This window comes from Mandrillus leucophaeus, unplaced genomic scaffold (genome assembly GCF_000951045.1).
Source record: "Mandrillus leucophaeus isolate KB7577 unplaced genomic scaffold, Mleu.le_1.0 Scaffold252, whole genome shotgun sequence".
NCBI classification, from domain to species: Eukaryota; Metazoa; Chordata; class Mammalia; order Primates; family Cercopithecidae; genus Mandrillus; species Mandrillus leucophaeus.
This window is the reverse complement of record NW_012102610.1, coordinates 98,754-115,758: the sequence shown is the minus strand read 5'-3', so window position 1 is coordinate 115,758 and position 17,005 is coordinate 98,754. Positions and strand designations below refer to the sequence as shown.

General features: G+C 48.0%; 1 protein-coding gene across 1 annotated transcript in view; it reads right to left on the bottom strand.

Moving 5' to 3' along the window:
• Positions 1–585: 585 nt before the first annotated feature.
• The window catches only part of SYN2 (synapsin II), a 50,170-nt gene continuing 33,750 nt past the window's right edge, over positions 586–17,005 (bottom strand). Inside the window, exons 10-12 of the mRNA XM_011983589.1 lie at positions 9,240–9,300; positions 5,008–5,251; positions 586–2,122 (exon numbers count right to left, since the gene is read on the bottom strand). Coding sequence (XP_011838979.1) covers positions 1,987–2,122; positions 5,008–5,251; positions 9,240–9,300 — 441 coding nt within the window. The 3' untranslated portion in view covers positions 586–1,986. The remainder of the gene's footprint in view (positions 2,123–5,007; positions 5,252–9,239; positions 9,301–17,005) is intronic.

Here is a 17,005-nt window from a genome sequence, read left to right as displayed (position 1 = left end):
TCGTCACAATTTATCATTCTTTATTTAAAATGGTATACAAGTTGTGGGCTTAACAGCTTGGGCCTTCATTTTCCTTATGAAGATTCCCATGTACACATAAAAATATTAAATAAAATGTGTATACATTTGTCCTGTTCATCTGTCTTATGCATGCTTAATTTTCAGGCCCAGCCACGAAAGTAACAGGACATCTGCCTCCCCTACATCTCGAAATAGAAGGAACTCTAAAAGTCAATTGCCTTGCGCCCAGGTACCCCACGCTTTTGTTTGTTCTTTAGTTATGTGTGTTGTGGGAGGAGGGCTGTCACCTCCCAGGTGTCACTCAATGGGAAGTTCTATTTTGTTTTCTAAGTGTAAGAAGAGGGTGTACGGTTCTCAATCCTTGAACTGCGAGAACAGAGAATGAGTAAGAAAGGAGACCCTGGTATCGGAGAAATTCATTCTCTGACCTTGCAGCATCTACTGTCCATGAGGAGAAGTTAACAAGATAGTGGCATTTGGAGGAGTGTTATCTTGTTGAGTTAGTAGGATGGGTGTCACGTGTAGGAAATTATCTAGATACTTATTAACATTCAGATATTAACATTTTAACATATGGATTTTTTTTTTTTTAATCAGTGCAGATGTAGTGTTTATCTTCACAGCATCCGTGGTCTTTGGGAAAATATACTTGAATATCAGGGAGTCATGAAGCAGCCAGAGTGAAATCCCTCAGAGCCCACCCTCAATTGCAGGCCTCTTTAGGATGGCTTCGTTGGGATCCGTGGGAGCCTGGTTATCAGAGCAGGTTGGTCCGGCCTCATTGGGACCACCATGTGGGCCTCAGCTGAGGAGCTTGATGACAGACCAGGCAAGTGAGTCTAAATTGACTCCTCCAAGAGCAAGGGTTCTGTGCTTATTTGAAAGGTTACAAAGTCCATAATATAGGTAGAAATGCTGAGTTGCTGAAGGAAGGCCAGTTGTCTTGGAGGAGAGAGATTCACTGGGGAGGTGTCAGGAGGCCCAGAAGTGGCAAGTAAAGGACAGACACATTCTCAAACACTTGCAAACACATGTACACCTGCAGTCACACACACAAACTGACACAAACAGCTTCACACACCTATATTTTTCACTCCCTACACTCAAGCACACACACACTTCATGGACACTCTCTCAGCCTAAAGGGTGGCCAAGGGGTCAAGACCTCATGGCTGAATCAAATGTTGGTGAATGCTGCTGCTTTTATTACACCAAAGGTCTTAACATTTATTAGGAGATGAACACAAAGCTTGGCATACTGCTGTCATAGTGGCATGCATTCTCCTCTATAGTGCAGCTCTGGAGTTCAAGGTTACTGCAGATTGCACATAAGAACCACTCTTCAGAGGGAAGAAAAGGGGAAACTGCAGATCCTTGTTCTCCCGAATATCAGCAGACTCAAGGTGCTTCACCACCACAGCAGCCTAAGATCTTGTAAGTTGGGTGGGTGTGCTTTAAACAGTAACACGGGTATGACAAGGGATCCAGGATAGGGAAAGTTCCCAAAACTTAGGGCCAAGAGTACTTTTAGGGAAGTATACACTTCCCAAACAGGTATCACTGAATGGGGACAGGGCATGCTTAGCACTGCAACTGAGCTAGGTTAAGCTGCCAGGAGTCCACAATTAATCCTGGTTTCACAGGGAAGAATAAGACATGATGGCGCTGTCACAATAAGGCCACTAAACTTATAGCAAACGATGACTTCAGAAGGAAGCTCTCGTGACTACAGGGAAGCAGCTCTTTCCTCTCTGATGCCAGGTACCCCTTGCTGGGTAGGCACCTGCCCTGAGACTGTCACATGGTCCTTTCTGGGCTGCATAACATCACTTAGCACAACAGAGCAGAGGAAGGGACCACACACATCAAGGTCATGGGACATCACCACCAAGCTGGCTGACTGTTGTTGGTGAATGTCTTAAATGCCTTTCCTGGTTGGGCCGGGTGCCCCGTGTGTCTGAAGAGCTAATCTGAAAAGAGGCTGGCAAAGGACTTCCTCAAGCTCCGGATGGTCTCCGCTTTGGCTTCATCCTCATTGGCTGAAGACCGGAAGAAGGAGGACTCAGAGAAGCTGAAGGCATTTGTCAGGGACTGCGACTTGCTTGAAGATAAAAACCAGAGAGAATGTGAGAGGGTGGTGTTCCCAGCAAGGCAGGGAAGGACGATGACGTGAGGATACACAACTAGAACCCCCACTCCCTCCCCGGGAAGACCAGGGTGATGGAGGATAAAGCCAGAAGTGGCCATGCTACCAAGACCCTGGGAGACCCCTACGTTACTTCCTCATCTTCAGTGCTACTAGAATAGAAAGGGTGGGGACAGTGTGGGAACAAGGGAGAAGGGAAAAAAAGAAATAAGGGAAAGAGGAGGAAGAGGTGACTCAAAGACTCCTTCTTTAATTTAATCCAAAATGCCTGAGGGCTAAATTTCAGAGATCCCAACTTGGTAAAAACTAACCTAGGAATCTCACATTACTTCTCTGATGAAAAGAAGTCACAATGGGCCTGTGACTCTGGCACTCTCTTCTCTATCAACTGTCAACTGGTGGAGCCAGATCAGAAGACCTGGGCCAAAGTCTCGTTCTGCCACTCAATCCCTCCTAACTGGACGCAAGCCATGTGCCTCTCTGTGCCGTGGGTTCTCATCTGTGAAGTTTGGTAAAATGAAGATCTCTACGCACTTTTGGCTCTTTCTATTCTGATCTCTTCTCTGATTCCAAAAGAATATACTGGCTTGGCCCAAAACTCCAATGCTTCAATTTCCCTGTTCTTTGTTTGTTTGTTTGTTTGTTTTGAGACAGAATCTCTCTCTGTTGTAAAGGCTGGAGTGCAGTAGTGCAATCTTGGCTCACTGCAACCTCCGCCTCCTGGGTTCAAGCAATTCTACTGCCTCAGCCTCCCAAGTAGCTGGGATTACAGACGCTTGCCACCATGCCCAGCTAATTTTTGTACTTTTAGTAAAGACGGGGTTTCACTTGGCCAGGCTGGTCTTGAACTCCTGACCTCATGATCCACCAGCCTCTGCCTCCCAAAGTGCTGGGATTACAGGCGTGAGCCACCACACCTGGCAATTTCCCTGTTCTTAAAATGGATGTAGTAACCACCCCTGCAACCCTCCTCAGAGGAGCGCTAATATGAGGTCTGTGGGGTTCAGGGTGTCCAGTGGCAAAAGAGATATATATCAGGCCTTTACAAGTTTCTTAGGGAGATTTCTAATGAGAAAATCCAAACTACACACTTTTTAGGGGCCTGTTTTCCCCTTGAGAGACTAGAGGTTCACAGAGAAAAACCATGAAGCACCAGGCCATGGGGAGGCCCAGCCTGCACTCCAGGAGAGGACATGAGGTCTGGCTTCTCCACTGGCCCAGCTTTTCTCCTTCTTGACTCCCACTGGCTCTCGTTCCGGCTGCTTTCTGGCTCCAGAACTCTTCTCCTAGTGTCTTGGGACTCTCTGCCCTCCCTTAAATGCTGGGTGCAGCTCAGGAGAAACTCCCTTCTACAGAACTATGAGCAGTCTCTCTCTGCCTGCAGTGGCAGTGAACAGACACCCTGCCTTTCATTAGGGCTGGGAACGAGACCCAACACGCTGGCCTCTGGGAGCGGGGGCACTCCTCAGCCCACACAGGCAGAGAGTACTGGGGATGAGCCTCCAGCTTGTCATCAGAGGCTGGCTCTATTCAACAGCTTCAGCCCAGAGGCAGTGACAATCCAAGGATCTGCCCTCACGCGGAGGCTAGAGTTGGCTAGTGAGAAGGCAGGAGGGATTAAAAAAAAGTCAGCAGGCAGTAAATAGCTGGGCTGAAGGGACATTATGGGGCAGGCAAGAGGCAAGAGGTGCCACTGGCCAGAGCTGGGGAGGAAGAGTGGGTGATGCCCCTCCCATCACGCTGGACTGAAGACCCAGAGAAAGTGACCATCTGGACACCCGAGCCCTGCAACCTTGGCTCTGCCACTAATTAGAGGAGTAGCTTGGCTTTGAGAAAAAAAAAAAATCAAATTTCTTTGAGCAAAGTTTTCTCATCTGCAATGACTACATGATCTCCTAGTGGCTCATTTTAACTCCAGAATTCTCCAGCCTCCTTTTCTCCCTCCCTGAAGAGTCATCTGTTGCCCATCACTTCACTCTGAGAAGCAGGGGTGTGTCACTACCATCCCCTTACCAAACCCTTAAGGCTACAGCTGTCTGTGCTGAAGGCGGTGACAGAAGTCTGCTGGGGACACTGCAAGCAATCAGAGACCTCTGTGGGAGAGAGGGCAGAACTGACCATCGTCCACATCCAGGTGCTGTCCCTTCCAAGGACAGCTCTGCTGCTTCCAGGGGTCCTGTGCAGCAGGGCAGTGTGGAGGGGCTTCTAGGGTGACTGCTGGGTGTGAGGGAACCCAAGAGGATGGAGGTCCTCAGCGTCTCTGCCTGGGAACTCCTCTGCTGCCCACACCAGAAACTGACCTCCTTTGGACAGAGCTGAAGGTAAAATGTTGAAATGGATTTAACCAATTCCCTCTTTTCATTCTGGGCAGCCTTACTGATTGCATACTCTGAACTGTGAGTCAGAGGCAGAAAGATTAAAAAATTTTTTTTTACAAGGAAAGAAACACACACAAAGAAAAGGAATGGAAAAAAAGAGTGGGAGACAGGGTTTAAAATAAACCAAAACCTTAAGCTAGTACAAGACTAGAGAAGGGACAGTGACTCTGCCATATTGCCACTTCCCAGGAAGAAAGGGAAGGGGGTTGAATTTCTAGCTAAACTTTAGACTTTCACTTCCCTCTTTCCTCTCTTCTCCAGTGAACGCTAACCATTCCTCTAACCAAACACACACACACACAAACCAAAAACCAAAAAAAAAAAAAAAAGCCAAAAAAAATCCCACCACAAAATATCTGTAGGAGGAGACCTCATTGAAGGTGATTTCTAGCAGCTCTGGGGCCCAAGGCCCACAAGGAGGGCGGGAGGAGGGGAAGGAGGAGCTGCTGAGTTGTCTCTTACTTGAGCTGTGGGTGAGGCTGGGGCTTCTGTGGTGGAGCAGCCAGGGGTGGCTGGGCCTCTGCCAGGGAGCTGCTGCTGGAGGGTGCATCTCCGTGGGTGGTGGGGCCGCCCGGCCGCTGAGGAGCCGAGGAGAAGGAAGAGGAGGAGGAAGAGGAGGAAGGTGGCAGTGATGGTCCAGGGGGGAGCCGGCGTGGAGGCAGCACCTTGCCTGGGGGCTGCATTCCTTGGGGTTGCCCAGGGCCCCCTAGGTTCAGTACAAGAAAAACTTCATAATTTAACCATATAAAAATGTTTGCTTATTAGAATCTACATCTCAAAGGGTGTGGTTAGTTAATTACCAAAAGGATAAGCTCTATGCCAAGAAGCCAGAGTCTCTGAAGGGCCCCAAGGGGGGTCCTTGGTTAGCTATCCTTGTACATAGCTACTAAGTGCTCCTCCTCAGAAACGCAGCGACTCAGCCACAGCAGAAGTCAGCAGGACAAGGAGGAACCAGGGGCGAGTGACCCTGTCAGAGGTACACGCTCTCACAGAGGGCCCTAGAATGCAGGGTCCTCACCCCTCCTCCCTAGAGGTGCCTCAGGCACACACCACCCTGCTCCAGGGTTTACTGGGAAGTCTCAAGTTCCACATGGCAGATACAGGAGAGGGCGGTGGAGAGAGCACTGGATCTCAGAAATAGTCTACCAGTGACTCCCTGAGCAAGTCACCAAACTTCCCTGGGCCTTGGTTTTCCCAACAATAAAACTTTAAAAAGTATAAACCCCGGTCTTAGTTGTCTTTTGAGGGGTAGTGGTTCAAAGATAACAGGGTAGAGCAAGTTCTTCAAAAAGCATTCCATACTTTAAGATCACCTTGATGGTCACTGACTTATGTTGTTTTATGGAGCTGCCCTTTGTCCTGCTCCAAGCCTGCGTGGGTCTGATTGCCAGGCCCACCATGCCCCACCAGGGCTTAATTTTAGCATTAACTCATGCCCACAACAGGAGAAATCCATTATTCCAGGCACTGTTTTGTCTCTCAGTACTATTCTCAGGGGCTCTAGCAAGACGAACCTCTCAGGCATGTGTGGTAGAATTCTCCAGACATCCAAACCCCACTCTCCCCTGGGGATGTTGTGGGTGCCATTTGGCAAATAAAAGCCCCCCTGAAAAGGAACAGCACACCCTCCTCCCAGCATGAAACACAAAACCATCTGGTGGCCTGGAGAGGAAAAAGGTCCTCCTTCCTCTGGGAGTTGATAGGCATTAAGGTGGTACCAGACTGCCTAGAGTTTGCTCAGGAGGGTCCCAACACTTAGAAATCAAAAGCCATCCCCATTAGCACCTACTGACTAGTGGAAATGATGCCCAACTGCCCTGGGAGGTCCAGTCTCTCAGCCTCAATCCCACAGTTCACATCCAGGGGCCTGCTGGAGGGAGTGACTTACAGAAACACAGCACCAGCTAGTTGTATTATCACTTAGTTTTTAAGAAATACCAGAATATCTGCACCCTCTGGAGAGGCAGAACTGTATGTCTATGCCACTGTGCACCCATGACTATCCGCTCAGTTCCCCACTACAGGGCACAGAATACCCTTTATCATCTAACCAAATAATACCAGAGTTAGTTACAGATAAATAAACACATACATAAGTAAATGGAATTCTGCAGGCTTAAGAAGCTCCAAATTCAAATCAAATAACTAGTGAAGACAATAGATTAGCAGATTATTTCACATTAACCAGCTTTTGTCATTTCCAAAGTTTGGCATCACTTGTATTAGCATTTTCCTGTAAGGTAATACAGGTTAATAGCTCAGTCTCTTGCACCAGAAACCTGAGTGCTTTCCCATTTGTGCAGATACTTGGACAGCCAGAAACTTTACAACTTAACACTGAAGACAGATATAACTTTTCCTTTATTGCACATTAAGCTGTACAAGAGTCACAAAAGAGAGGTACTTCAATCACACTTCCAGCATTGGCTGAGGTTCTCCCAGTTGGATCAGTACAAAAAAAGGGGACGTCAGGAAAGAAATAGGTACAAAACACCTGAACGGCAATCCTATACTGTGACACAGATGTCCCCCAGGCCACAGAGTTGTCCCTAAGCATGCTGCCTGAGGGCACATAACAGTCAGGTTATGCTATCTGCTTGCATTTGGCAGTGGGAGCCCTAACCAATTTCTCCCCTACCTGAAAGACCTTGGCTGACACCACCCTGTAGCCTGACTGAATTCATATGGCAACTTTGCATTTGTGGCTCACAAATGACACATGAAAAGCACCGGATGTACACACTGATAACATGCAGAGAAGCAATACCACCATCAGCTCATCACTTGGACAAAAATATAAGATAAAATAAAATAATGTATTCCTCCATTCTGGGAAATGTTACTTTATTCTTTTCTATCATTTCATCAGATTGGGAGGTATTTAAGGACTTGATTCTTATGCAACCCATCTGGAAGTGCAAATATGCATATATGTGTATATTTACAACAGATCAACTACCATCATCAGCTGAGGGAGGGATTACAGATGACAACATTCACACTCAATGCATTTCTCTGTGGCCTCAATTTACCAGCAATCAAAGGAAAACCAAGGCACAAGCCCCTAGACATATAACTCTTGTTACAAACCACCAACACTAGTTCCTTCTCAGATCTGGGAGTACAGAATGGTGACATGTCAATATAGAGGTGGAAGGGAATGTAAAAGTAGGGCCAGCAGCATTCCTTCTCAAAGGCAAGCTGCTGGCATGAACTCCCACGGACATGGTGTTAGAGGCAGCTGCTTGGTGCCCGTTCCCAGCCTGGCCAGGAGATGGCAAGATGAGGCACTGAAGCTGAGACCTGGTTTAATGAACTGTCTCAGCATCTGCTCAGGTGCTGCTTGTCAGAGGGAAGAGAACAAACTGGTGAGGGTTCCTCAAGAGCCACCACTATGGAGCCTCTGTCCAAAACACACACAAGCTAAATCTGAGATAGTTCCTCCCAGGAAAGAGAAAGCTCCTCAATCTCTGAACTCTGGAGGGCTCTGGTAAACAGCTAAGAACTGAAGCAGGAGTCAACCTCAGGGTTCTGGAGGCAGTGTACCCACTCAAGTAACATGGGACATTTTTGATTTGGTCTCCCATTACGATGCCTCAGGAGAGGCCAAGAGCAGAATGGACAATCCCTGACAGACCTTAAGTAGCTCCCTGCATTCTATGTCCAACATTGCCAAGGAATTATCTCTGTACACAGGTCAAGCTTTGGGAACACAAAGCAGCCTCAGGTCCACACAAGCGCACACATGGCTGATCCAGAAACAGCAATAATGAAGAAACAACTGAGATCAACACACACAAAATACTCACAGGTTCACTTTGATATTGCACATCAGCGGCCCCATTTTATAAAAATCTCATAGCTAATTAGTTAATAATAAAATGAAGGGTACACTGGGATGTAAAATACAGAACACATTCCTGGAAATTTCTTTGTATTTCATGTCATCACTAAAAACACAAGAGCTCTACAGGCACAGCCAGCCTATTCACATAAACTCAAACTGCACCAAATTTTATCAAACAGAGAAAAAGGTGGATGCCTTCAAATTCAGTGGATGAAGCTATGGCAGTTTGATCTTGAAAATCTCTTAATGTTCTATCTAAGTTACAATAGTCATGCAGAAAGAAAGCGAAAAGCAGAGTTCATTGAAGATCCCAAGCACACTGGTGGAGGTAAAGTTGGGGGTGGGGGATTTAATCTGAGCTTGGGGGGAGAAGGAGAGGAGCTGGGTTTTCTTTTTGTGGTTTCCATTTCTCCCCTGTCCACCCCCCTACTCCCATTTCACCCCACATTATATATTACTTTTAAAAACACTATTAAACCACCCAGAAGATAGAGTCACACTGGACTTGGGAGAGGCACAATTCTTTTGTACACTGTTGACAAACAGCCCTGGAATCACAAGTTATACAGAGAAAACATAAGTGAGCATTACAAGCACGAACAGGAACAGGTAAACAACCAGACAGAGGAGCTGACACTGCATAGGAAAAACACAGTCCAGTCAGCATTGAAAGAACGCAGCAACGGCACCAGTGGGAGGGTCTGTTTTCCCCTCCCCGCTTTCCTTTCTTTTGTTTTTGGCTTAAAATTTCTGCTTTGAAAAATTAACTACCAATCATTTTAAGAAGCTTGGACTTGTTTTGGCCCTACTGCAATGCCATTACAGTCGAGAATATACTGTAAACAACCTTGAGGGGGTGGCCGCTGAGGTGGGGTCTTGCTTGAGTCCGGATCCTTAAGTGTTCCGCTCTGGAAGACAAAAATGCAAGAGATAAAAACAAAACTCCAAGCCACTGAATTCCAAAGAGAAACCACGTGGCTCCATGGCAAGGCCAGAGTGGAATCCAGTGGGACCTGGTGGGATCCTGTGGGATCTGGCCATAGGCTTCTGCTGCTCCAGAAACACCTTAAAGGGGATCCTCGGCCTCAGGTATTGCTGGGACAGTGTGGGGAGTCTGGGGCTTGGAGTCACTCTGGTAACAATGCCTGAGACCTCTTCAACCCCTTTTTCATTTTCCTCCATTTAGACTCATTCTTTCTAGAAGCTTTGCGTCCTCTAGCACCACCTGGTTTCCTCTCTGGTTTTCTGGTGCCTGCCCATGTCCAGCTCCCACTCCTACATATAGGCCTGGCTTTCTAAAGGAAAGGGAGGGCCAATGCCAAACCCCAGAGACAGGGTTGGACTATAGGTGGCTCTAGGGGCAGGTGAGCAGGAAGGCAGGGGGAGGAGTGTATGTGTGCGCATGCCCGCGCACAGCTGGACCTAGTGACTTGCCTAGGCTTGGCTCACTTCTCATCTGGAGTTAACTCCGGAGTGGGATCAGTTCTGGGGCTGACTCAGAGAATCAGATCCACTCTTTGGACTCGGCTGAGAACTCCCGAAGGGAGGAACTTGAAGAAAGGGGTTGTCATTTGTTTCCCAGGGCCCTCCTTACCTTCGAGGGAAGGAATAAGACATTAATGTTTGTAACAGCGCGCAAGGCCAGGCTGTTTTTCCCTCCCAAACAGCATGATCACACTTTACCCAACAGCATGGCTCCGATCCCATGCTCCCTCTCCCAGCCGTGATTCTGATTATGCCCTGACGGGATCAAAGACCTGTGCGAGTTAGTTTGTCTAACGTTTGTATTAGAGGCAGTGAACGTTTGGAGTCTGAGTTCAGCACAAGGGAAATGCTCTGTGAAACCTAAAGCCTGCCAAGTGTGCTGATGGTGATGTCAATGAGGGACTTCCAAGGCAAGGCGGTGGCTGAAAACAAGCATGTCCTCAGTGAGCACCCACTTCCCCTTTAGTGCTCCTCTCCCCTTTTGACATGCCCCTCAGCCCTACTCCCACATTAAAGCTGCTTCTCCTCCTGTTCCCCATTTCCCTTGGGCATCCCATTCTGGCCATTTATCTCCCTGCCTATTACGGCCTGTTTTCAGCTCCACTGCCAGGGAAGTGTTACCTTCTCAGTATCACAGCCTTTTAACCGCATTACTCGGAACTGTTCTACTGAGAGGATTTGGGATCGTAACCAGGAGGGGGCCTTTGAAATGTCCTCAGTGCCACCACATCAGAGAGTGCCCATTCTACCATAACCCCCAATCCCCCACAAGTCACAGTGAGAACCCTACTTCCTTTCTCCTCTTCTGGGGACCTTCTTGGGATCCATAAGGCACAGTCTGAGCCTGACACTGCAATACCCACACCTGGGAAACCAGCTGGAAACCACTCCATCCCAAGCGACTCCGTCCCTTCAGGACTCCTCCACTTTTCCCTCCTGGTGTCTGAGTCACCATCTTCCCTTGACTAACTTTAGTCAGGCCTTTATCATTTCTTGCTAGATGAGTCTCCTAATTCTTTCATCTCTTTCTTTCCAATCTGTCTTCTCTGGGGCTACCTATTATCCTCCTAAACCTTTTTTCTAGTTGTGTCTCTTAACTTCTCTAAATCATCTAGAGCTGACATTTATGGAGTGCTTACTGTGTTCCAAGTAACATGGGTGCACTATTGTGCACTCTCTGTACCTCACTGTATGAGGTAGACACTATTTCATCAGCACTCCTGATTGCTTCAGCATGGCTGGGCTCACCCTTTCTAGCCTTCTCCCTCCTTTATGTCATAAACAGCTGCTCAGTCCAGGCCTGATTCTCTACTGTTCATTTGCTAGTCTGGCCCATGCCTTCAACATCACAGCCTCTCATGGTCAGAGACAGAAACTTAGGTGAAGGACAGAAAAAGTCACAGTTTGTGAAGCTGCTGGACTGGCTCTTGCTGGTCCCTCCCCTTGGGCCTCACGTCTGGTGCCACTGAAGGGTCCCAGTGCATCATCTCAAATGCTGGCCAAGAGCAGCTGACGATGTTCTCCTCCCAGAGAGGGTTACAGAAAACTATGTGGCATGAGAGCAGAACCAGGGCCAGTGGGCAAAAAAGGTCGAGGCAGACTTTCACTTACAAGCAGAACTTTCTTTTGCAAAAGCAGTGAGATAGGCTGTTTTGGGAGGTAGATGTATGTGTTCACATAGTGGGTAGTGAATGACCTGACAAAGACATCATAGATAATATTCCTTCTTTAAATATGAGATTGATTGGATGAATGCTAAGGTTCCTTCCAATCCTGTGAAACTGTGATTCCAAGAAAATATTTTAAATCCCATAGATTAAGCTTTAATGGTAGAACTCCAGACACAGGATGAGCTCACAGGGGTGATCATACCATGCGGGCTAGCCTTGTCTTTCCTCAGCCATGGAAATATACATGTAAGACACCCACGAATGAACTAAGCCCAGAAGTGCCCTTCTCCAGGCTTCAGAGGAAGAGCTCCCGGAGGCAGTCCTTTGGGCTGGAGCCTGGGAATATGCTTTGGCCACACTTGATGGCGCCTAGGAAGCTTCTCTTGGCCCCGGCTCCACTGAGATTGTATATGGAAGACTTCTCAGGGGCTACAGGAGGTGGGGAGGAGAGTTCCCAAGGACTGTCCCTTGCCAGGCTGAGACTCCCTGGCTCCACCCACAAGCCTGCTGTCAGCTAGGGTCTCCGGGCCTATTCCCTGTGGGGCTTGGCTACCATGGGATCTGTTTCCAGTCACTCAGAGCATCCTGGGATGCTGAATTCCACAGAAGTCTGGCCACTCTGGCGTCACTGCCAAAGTCTGGCGTGGAGCCAGCCCACAGCAGCAGAAACTCATGGCCAGACTGAGAGGCAGAATTTTGCTCAGGAAGTTGGATTGATTCAAACAGGTAAGAATGTGAAGTTCAGTGCTTGTGCCTAGCTGTACACAAAATGGAAGGGGAATAAATGACCTTATAGTAGCATAAGAAAAAACCCAGCTGGGCGCAGCTCACGCCTGTAATCCCAACACTGTGGGAGGCTGAGATGCGTGGATCACTTGAGCCCAGGAGTTTGAGACCAGCCTGGATAACATGATGAAACGCTGTCTCTGCAAAAAATACAAAAATTAGGTGGGTATGGTGGCATGTGCTTATAGTCCCAGCTACCCAGAAGGCTGAGGCAAGAGGATAGCTTGAGCCTGGGAGGTAGATGCTGCAGTGAGCCAGGATCACGCCACTGCATTTCAGCTTAGGCAACAGAGTGAGACCCTGTCTCAAAAAAATATATAAATAAATAAACCGCAGACAACCTTGGGTTTACAGAGTGACAACAGGCTCAGAGGGTGTCAGACCGTAATGATGCTGCCAAAAATCGGATGCAGCTGGAGGTATGTCTGTGTCTTGACAAGGGGAAGTGATAGGACCACTGTTCTTTTGGCTGATCAAGCCTCATGAGAGCGCACTGCAACCAGTTCTGGTCAATTCTTAAGGGGGATGCTAGCAGAAAAACATGGGTACATGGAGCAGATAGGATGGTGAACAGTCTCAAAATGACATCTTTATGCATGTGACTTTGGGCAAGTTACCCTGAGTCACAGTTTCCCAAATGGTGTAAATGAGGTAACCATGGAAGCACTGGAAGACTGAAATTAGTCAAATGTATATCTGAATAGTGTCAAGGGCTGGCTTGGGTAGTAGTGAGCTTCCTGGCATGAGAGGTATTTCAGCAGTGCTTGGACAAACTCTGGTCAGAGGGGCTCACATAGCTGCAGGCACATGACTTCTACAGGCCCTTCTAGCTCTGGGCTTCCATGAATTCGTTTATGCATTTTTTTTCCCAATTCTTCAGGTGTGTGAGAACTGAGACAAACCTTTCTTAGCTACAGAGTTCAAGACCAGCCTGGACCAGCTACAGAGTCTTGAACTCAGCAAGACCTAGGGTTATTGGGCCTGTGCAGAGATGTCTTGCAGGTATAGGCTTTCAGGGGCTTGGCAAAGAGTGTGCTGCTTCTATCAAAGCTAATTGGGCTGGTATCCTGCTATGCTGAATCCACTGGGCTTAGTGATCAGAGAAGCCAGGGAGGAAGGAGAGAGCTGGTGAAGCTCAGAGACTTCTCCAGGTTGGTAGGTCCACCACTTGTTAAGGGAGGAATGCAAGGGTTTTCCTTACATAGAGATACAGAGTCACAAATGCCCAGCTTACTCCATTCTTACCTTCCCCTCTGTTGATGTCAGAGCACCAAAAGGGCAGGGTGCACAGTATTGTGAACTCCCTGAACTGGGGCCCAGAAGATCCAGCTCTCCTGCTTAGCAGCTGTGTGACCTGGGGCAAGTCAGTTGCCTTCTCTTTGCTGATATGTGAAACAAAGATACACTTGCCAGCCCAAGACATCTTAAATAAGCATTGTTAGGCTTAAACTAAAGAGCGTGCTTTGTAAACTGTAAAGTGTTAGACAATGTAACTGAGCATCCTACTATTATTAAATAATAAATATAAATCCAAAGGAAGGGAGGTCTAATGTTAGAATCAGTGAAGAAGATACTGTTGTGTGGTTTCCTGTCACTTGATGCATAGTTTCATGAACAGGGAATTCTGGTCTGGGTTATACCGTGCCTTCTGTATATTGCTTAGTTCCAGCAAGGTCCCTGCAAAAATGGTAAATATTAGCTCTTGAGATGATTGGAAAGGACATCACTGGCCTGCGACAGAAACCAAGCCCATGGATGAGGGTTTGCGGGTTTTTGTCAAAGGCAACTTTAAAATGCCATCCGTGGCTTTCGGCAGACAAGCTGGAGAAAGGAGCTCCTGAAGTCCCAGCAGGATGGAAAGCTGAGGAAGGAAAGACATTGAGTGACTCAACACTTGTGAGCTGTTGGCCTGAGACCAGCTGCTCCAACCAAGGAGGAAGGCCTGTGCTTGCTCAGCATATCTGAGACAGGAAATTGGGAAAGGGTCCCAGGGTCTGGCCCCAGGAAAGAGGCCAGGCCAAGCTCCTTGCCGGACACGCCACAGAACTATTCTGATCAGCTCCCCCAGGCCCCGCTTCCCCGGTCTAGGACCCCAGGGAGAATGAGGCAGCGGGAAAGAATGTGGTCGGGAGGTTGTAGGTTTAGTCGGTGCAAAGGGGACCGCATGTTTTGAGGCACCTTGGGATCTTTCTGGGCTTGCCCCTGCAGTCACCAGCGCCCACCTTCCTTCCTCCTTCTAAAAGGTGCCCAGGGATGAGCTGCTTCTCCTTCCCTCCTGGGGGGAGTTGCTTCTCTGTGTGCAGAGCTCATCTCCGGGAGGGGGGCCCTCTCATAACCTAGGACCCAAGAAATATCCCATGGGGGCAGTCCCTGAGTCTTCTGGGGGCACTGAGGGGCAGGTCACTCAAGGTCAGAATGTCAGCTTCAAATGATTAAACATGTCCCTGAAAAGTTAAGACAGTCCCAGAATAGTTAGCTTCTCTTAATAGTCTGTTAAGGGATCTAGTCACTAGTGGCTTTATCTGAACCTGCCCCAAATCTCCTCACGTTCTCAGCTTATACTCACTGGGGAAGAAATTCACTAAAGCCATTTCTGCTGTGGGAAGCAGGAAGGCATTTCATTTGTCCTAAATTTACCTCTTCTAAGCTGAAGTGAAGCCCTGTTAGTCCCATGTTGGGGATCGGAGAGACTTTTGGACCCCTCCCTAACTGGATAGCCCTTTAGATTCCACTTCTCAGAGTGAAGAAACCCCTTCTTAGGCTTGGTCTTCTTGCACTCAGGAGACCTCATATTTTTTAGAACAGGGGCAGCTAATCTTTTGGCTTTCATGGGCCACACTGGAAGAAGAACTGTCTTGGGCCACATACACTAACACTAACGATGGCTGATGAGCTAAAAAAAAAAAAAAAAAAAAACAACTGCAAAATATCTCATAATGTTTTAAGGAAGTTTATGAATTTGTGTTGGGCCACATTCAAAGCCATCCTGGGCTGCAGGTTAGACAAGCTTGTTTCAGAGCCTTTGTGGCTGGAAAAACCTCGCTGAAAATGTTTTGTTTCTTTTTATACCAGAGAACCCATATAAAAAAGGCCTGGTAGAATGTCCCACCAGAGACCAGAGGTTATTCAGCCTCAGTCCTTCAACTCTGAATTCTCATCACAGCTTTCCCAGGTCCCGTGGCTGCACACAGTCTGGACCCCAGCATGTCAGGCTTGGAAGGAGATTGTATAAGTTACCTGTTCCAACAGCCCCAGTCCCCAGCCCTTGCCTTTCACCATGTGCCTTACAAGCTGCTCATCCTGCTCAACGTCAGCAACAATGTAGCAGCCGCATACCATTTCTGAGTGTTAGAGAGTTTACTCCCTACACTAGTTCAAAACCAAGCAGATTTGCCTTTTGGAATCAGTTCTACCCCATGACAGCATCAGAGAGCTAAAGATATTAATTAATGCACTCCTTGAGATGTCTGCTATTCAACTGCAATTCCTTTAACTTTTACTCATAGCACAGATTTGCCAATTGCCTCAACCTCCTGGTTTCTCTCTTCTGAGCACATTCTGATTGGAGTTAGAGTTTGTCCTTGTTATACTGTAACCCTCAGACTAGAAACATTTCGGATGTGCTCTATCAGCTCAGGGTAGGAGAAGAGGCTCATCTTCATTCTGGACACCAAATGTATACGAATGCTTCCAAAGGCTGAGTCTTAGAATCATTCCCCATGGGTCTAACCCACCAGCCAAATGGGAAGCCAGCTCTGCGGCATAACTGAGGGACACTGAAGAGAGAACAGTTCCCATCTTAGTCCGTCAGTGTCTGAAATTCCTGCATGAGCAATTCAGCCTTCTGGCTCTGGAGAATTTTACAGGAAAATAAAAAAAGTGGAACCAGTATAATGAGAAATGAAAAAAACATTAGCCACATGGAGGAGAAGACCAGATGCCATCTCTACTGGCATGGCCTGAAAGCTCTGTCCCCCTGAAGTTCTCTCCCTGGTTCCTGGGAGTCTGAAGAGCAGCCCACACCTCACCAGAGCCCTAGGACGCAAGGCCCAGCTCAGATCCTAGACAAGAGACCCCAAAAGTCAGTGAATGTGTAGGAGGGGTGGTGGGAAGGCAGTGGCACAAGGAAGAGACTCTGTAGGTATACAGCCTAGAGGCTTTGGCCATCAGTGGCCACCAGGTGTCACTGCCACCTCGAGAACAGTCTCTCTAAAGCATTTCAGAGTCCATGTACAGAGACAGAGGGTCAGTAGCTGCCGCTGACCCTCACAGCAGCCCGCAAGCTGGCAGTCCGGCCAGGCTGAGGCCAAGCTGTCACCAACCAGATCAGGCTTTGCCACTCACCTCCCTGCTCTTGGTGACATGGCCAGTGCTTCTTACGCCCTTTCCCCTATTCCTTTGAAATGTGTGCAGCAGCTGGTTCAGGTCCACCCCCACGTCTTTGCTCTTTGCTTTCTATAATTAATCCATCCCAGGCTGGGGAGCTGGCTGGTAACAAGGTAAGGTGTGCCCTCCAATCACCATCCTCACCCCTAAGTCCCAGCTCCCTGTCCCCACTTTAGGTATTCCTCTGGAATCAAATACATGAAAGCACTAATGGTAGAGCTAAGGGCAAGGATAGAGAAGGAGAAAGAGAGAAGGGTAGACAAGCAGCTAGCCACAAGTCTGTCCT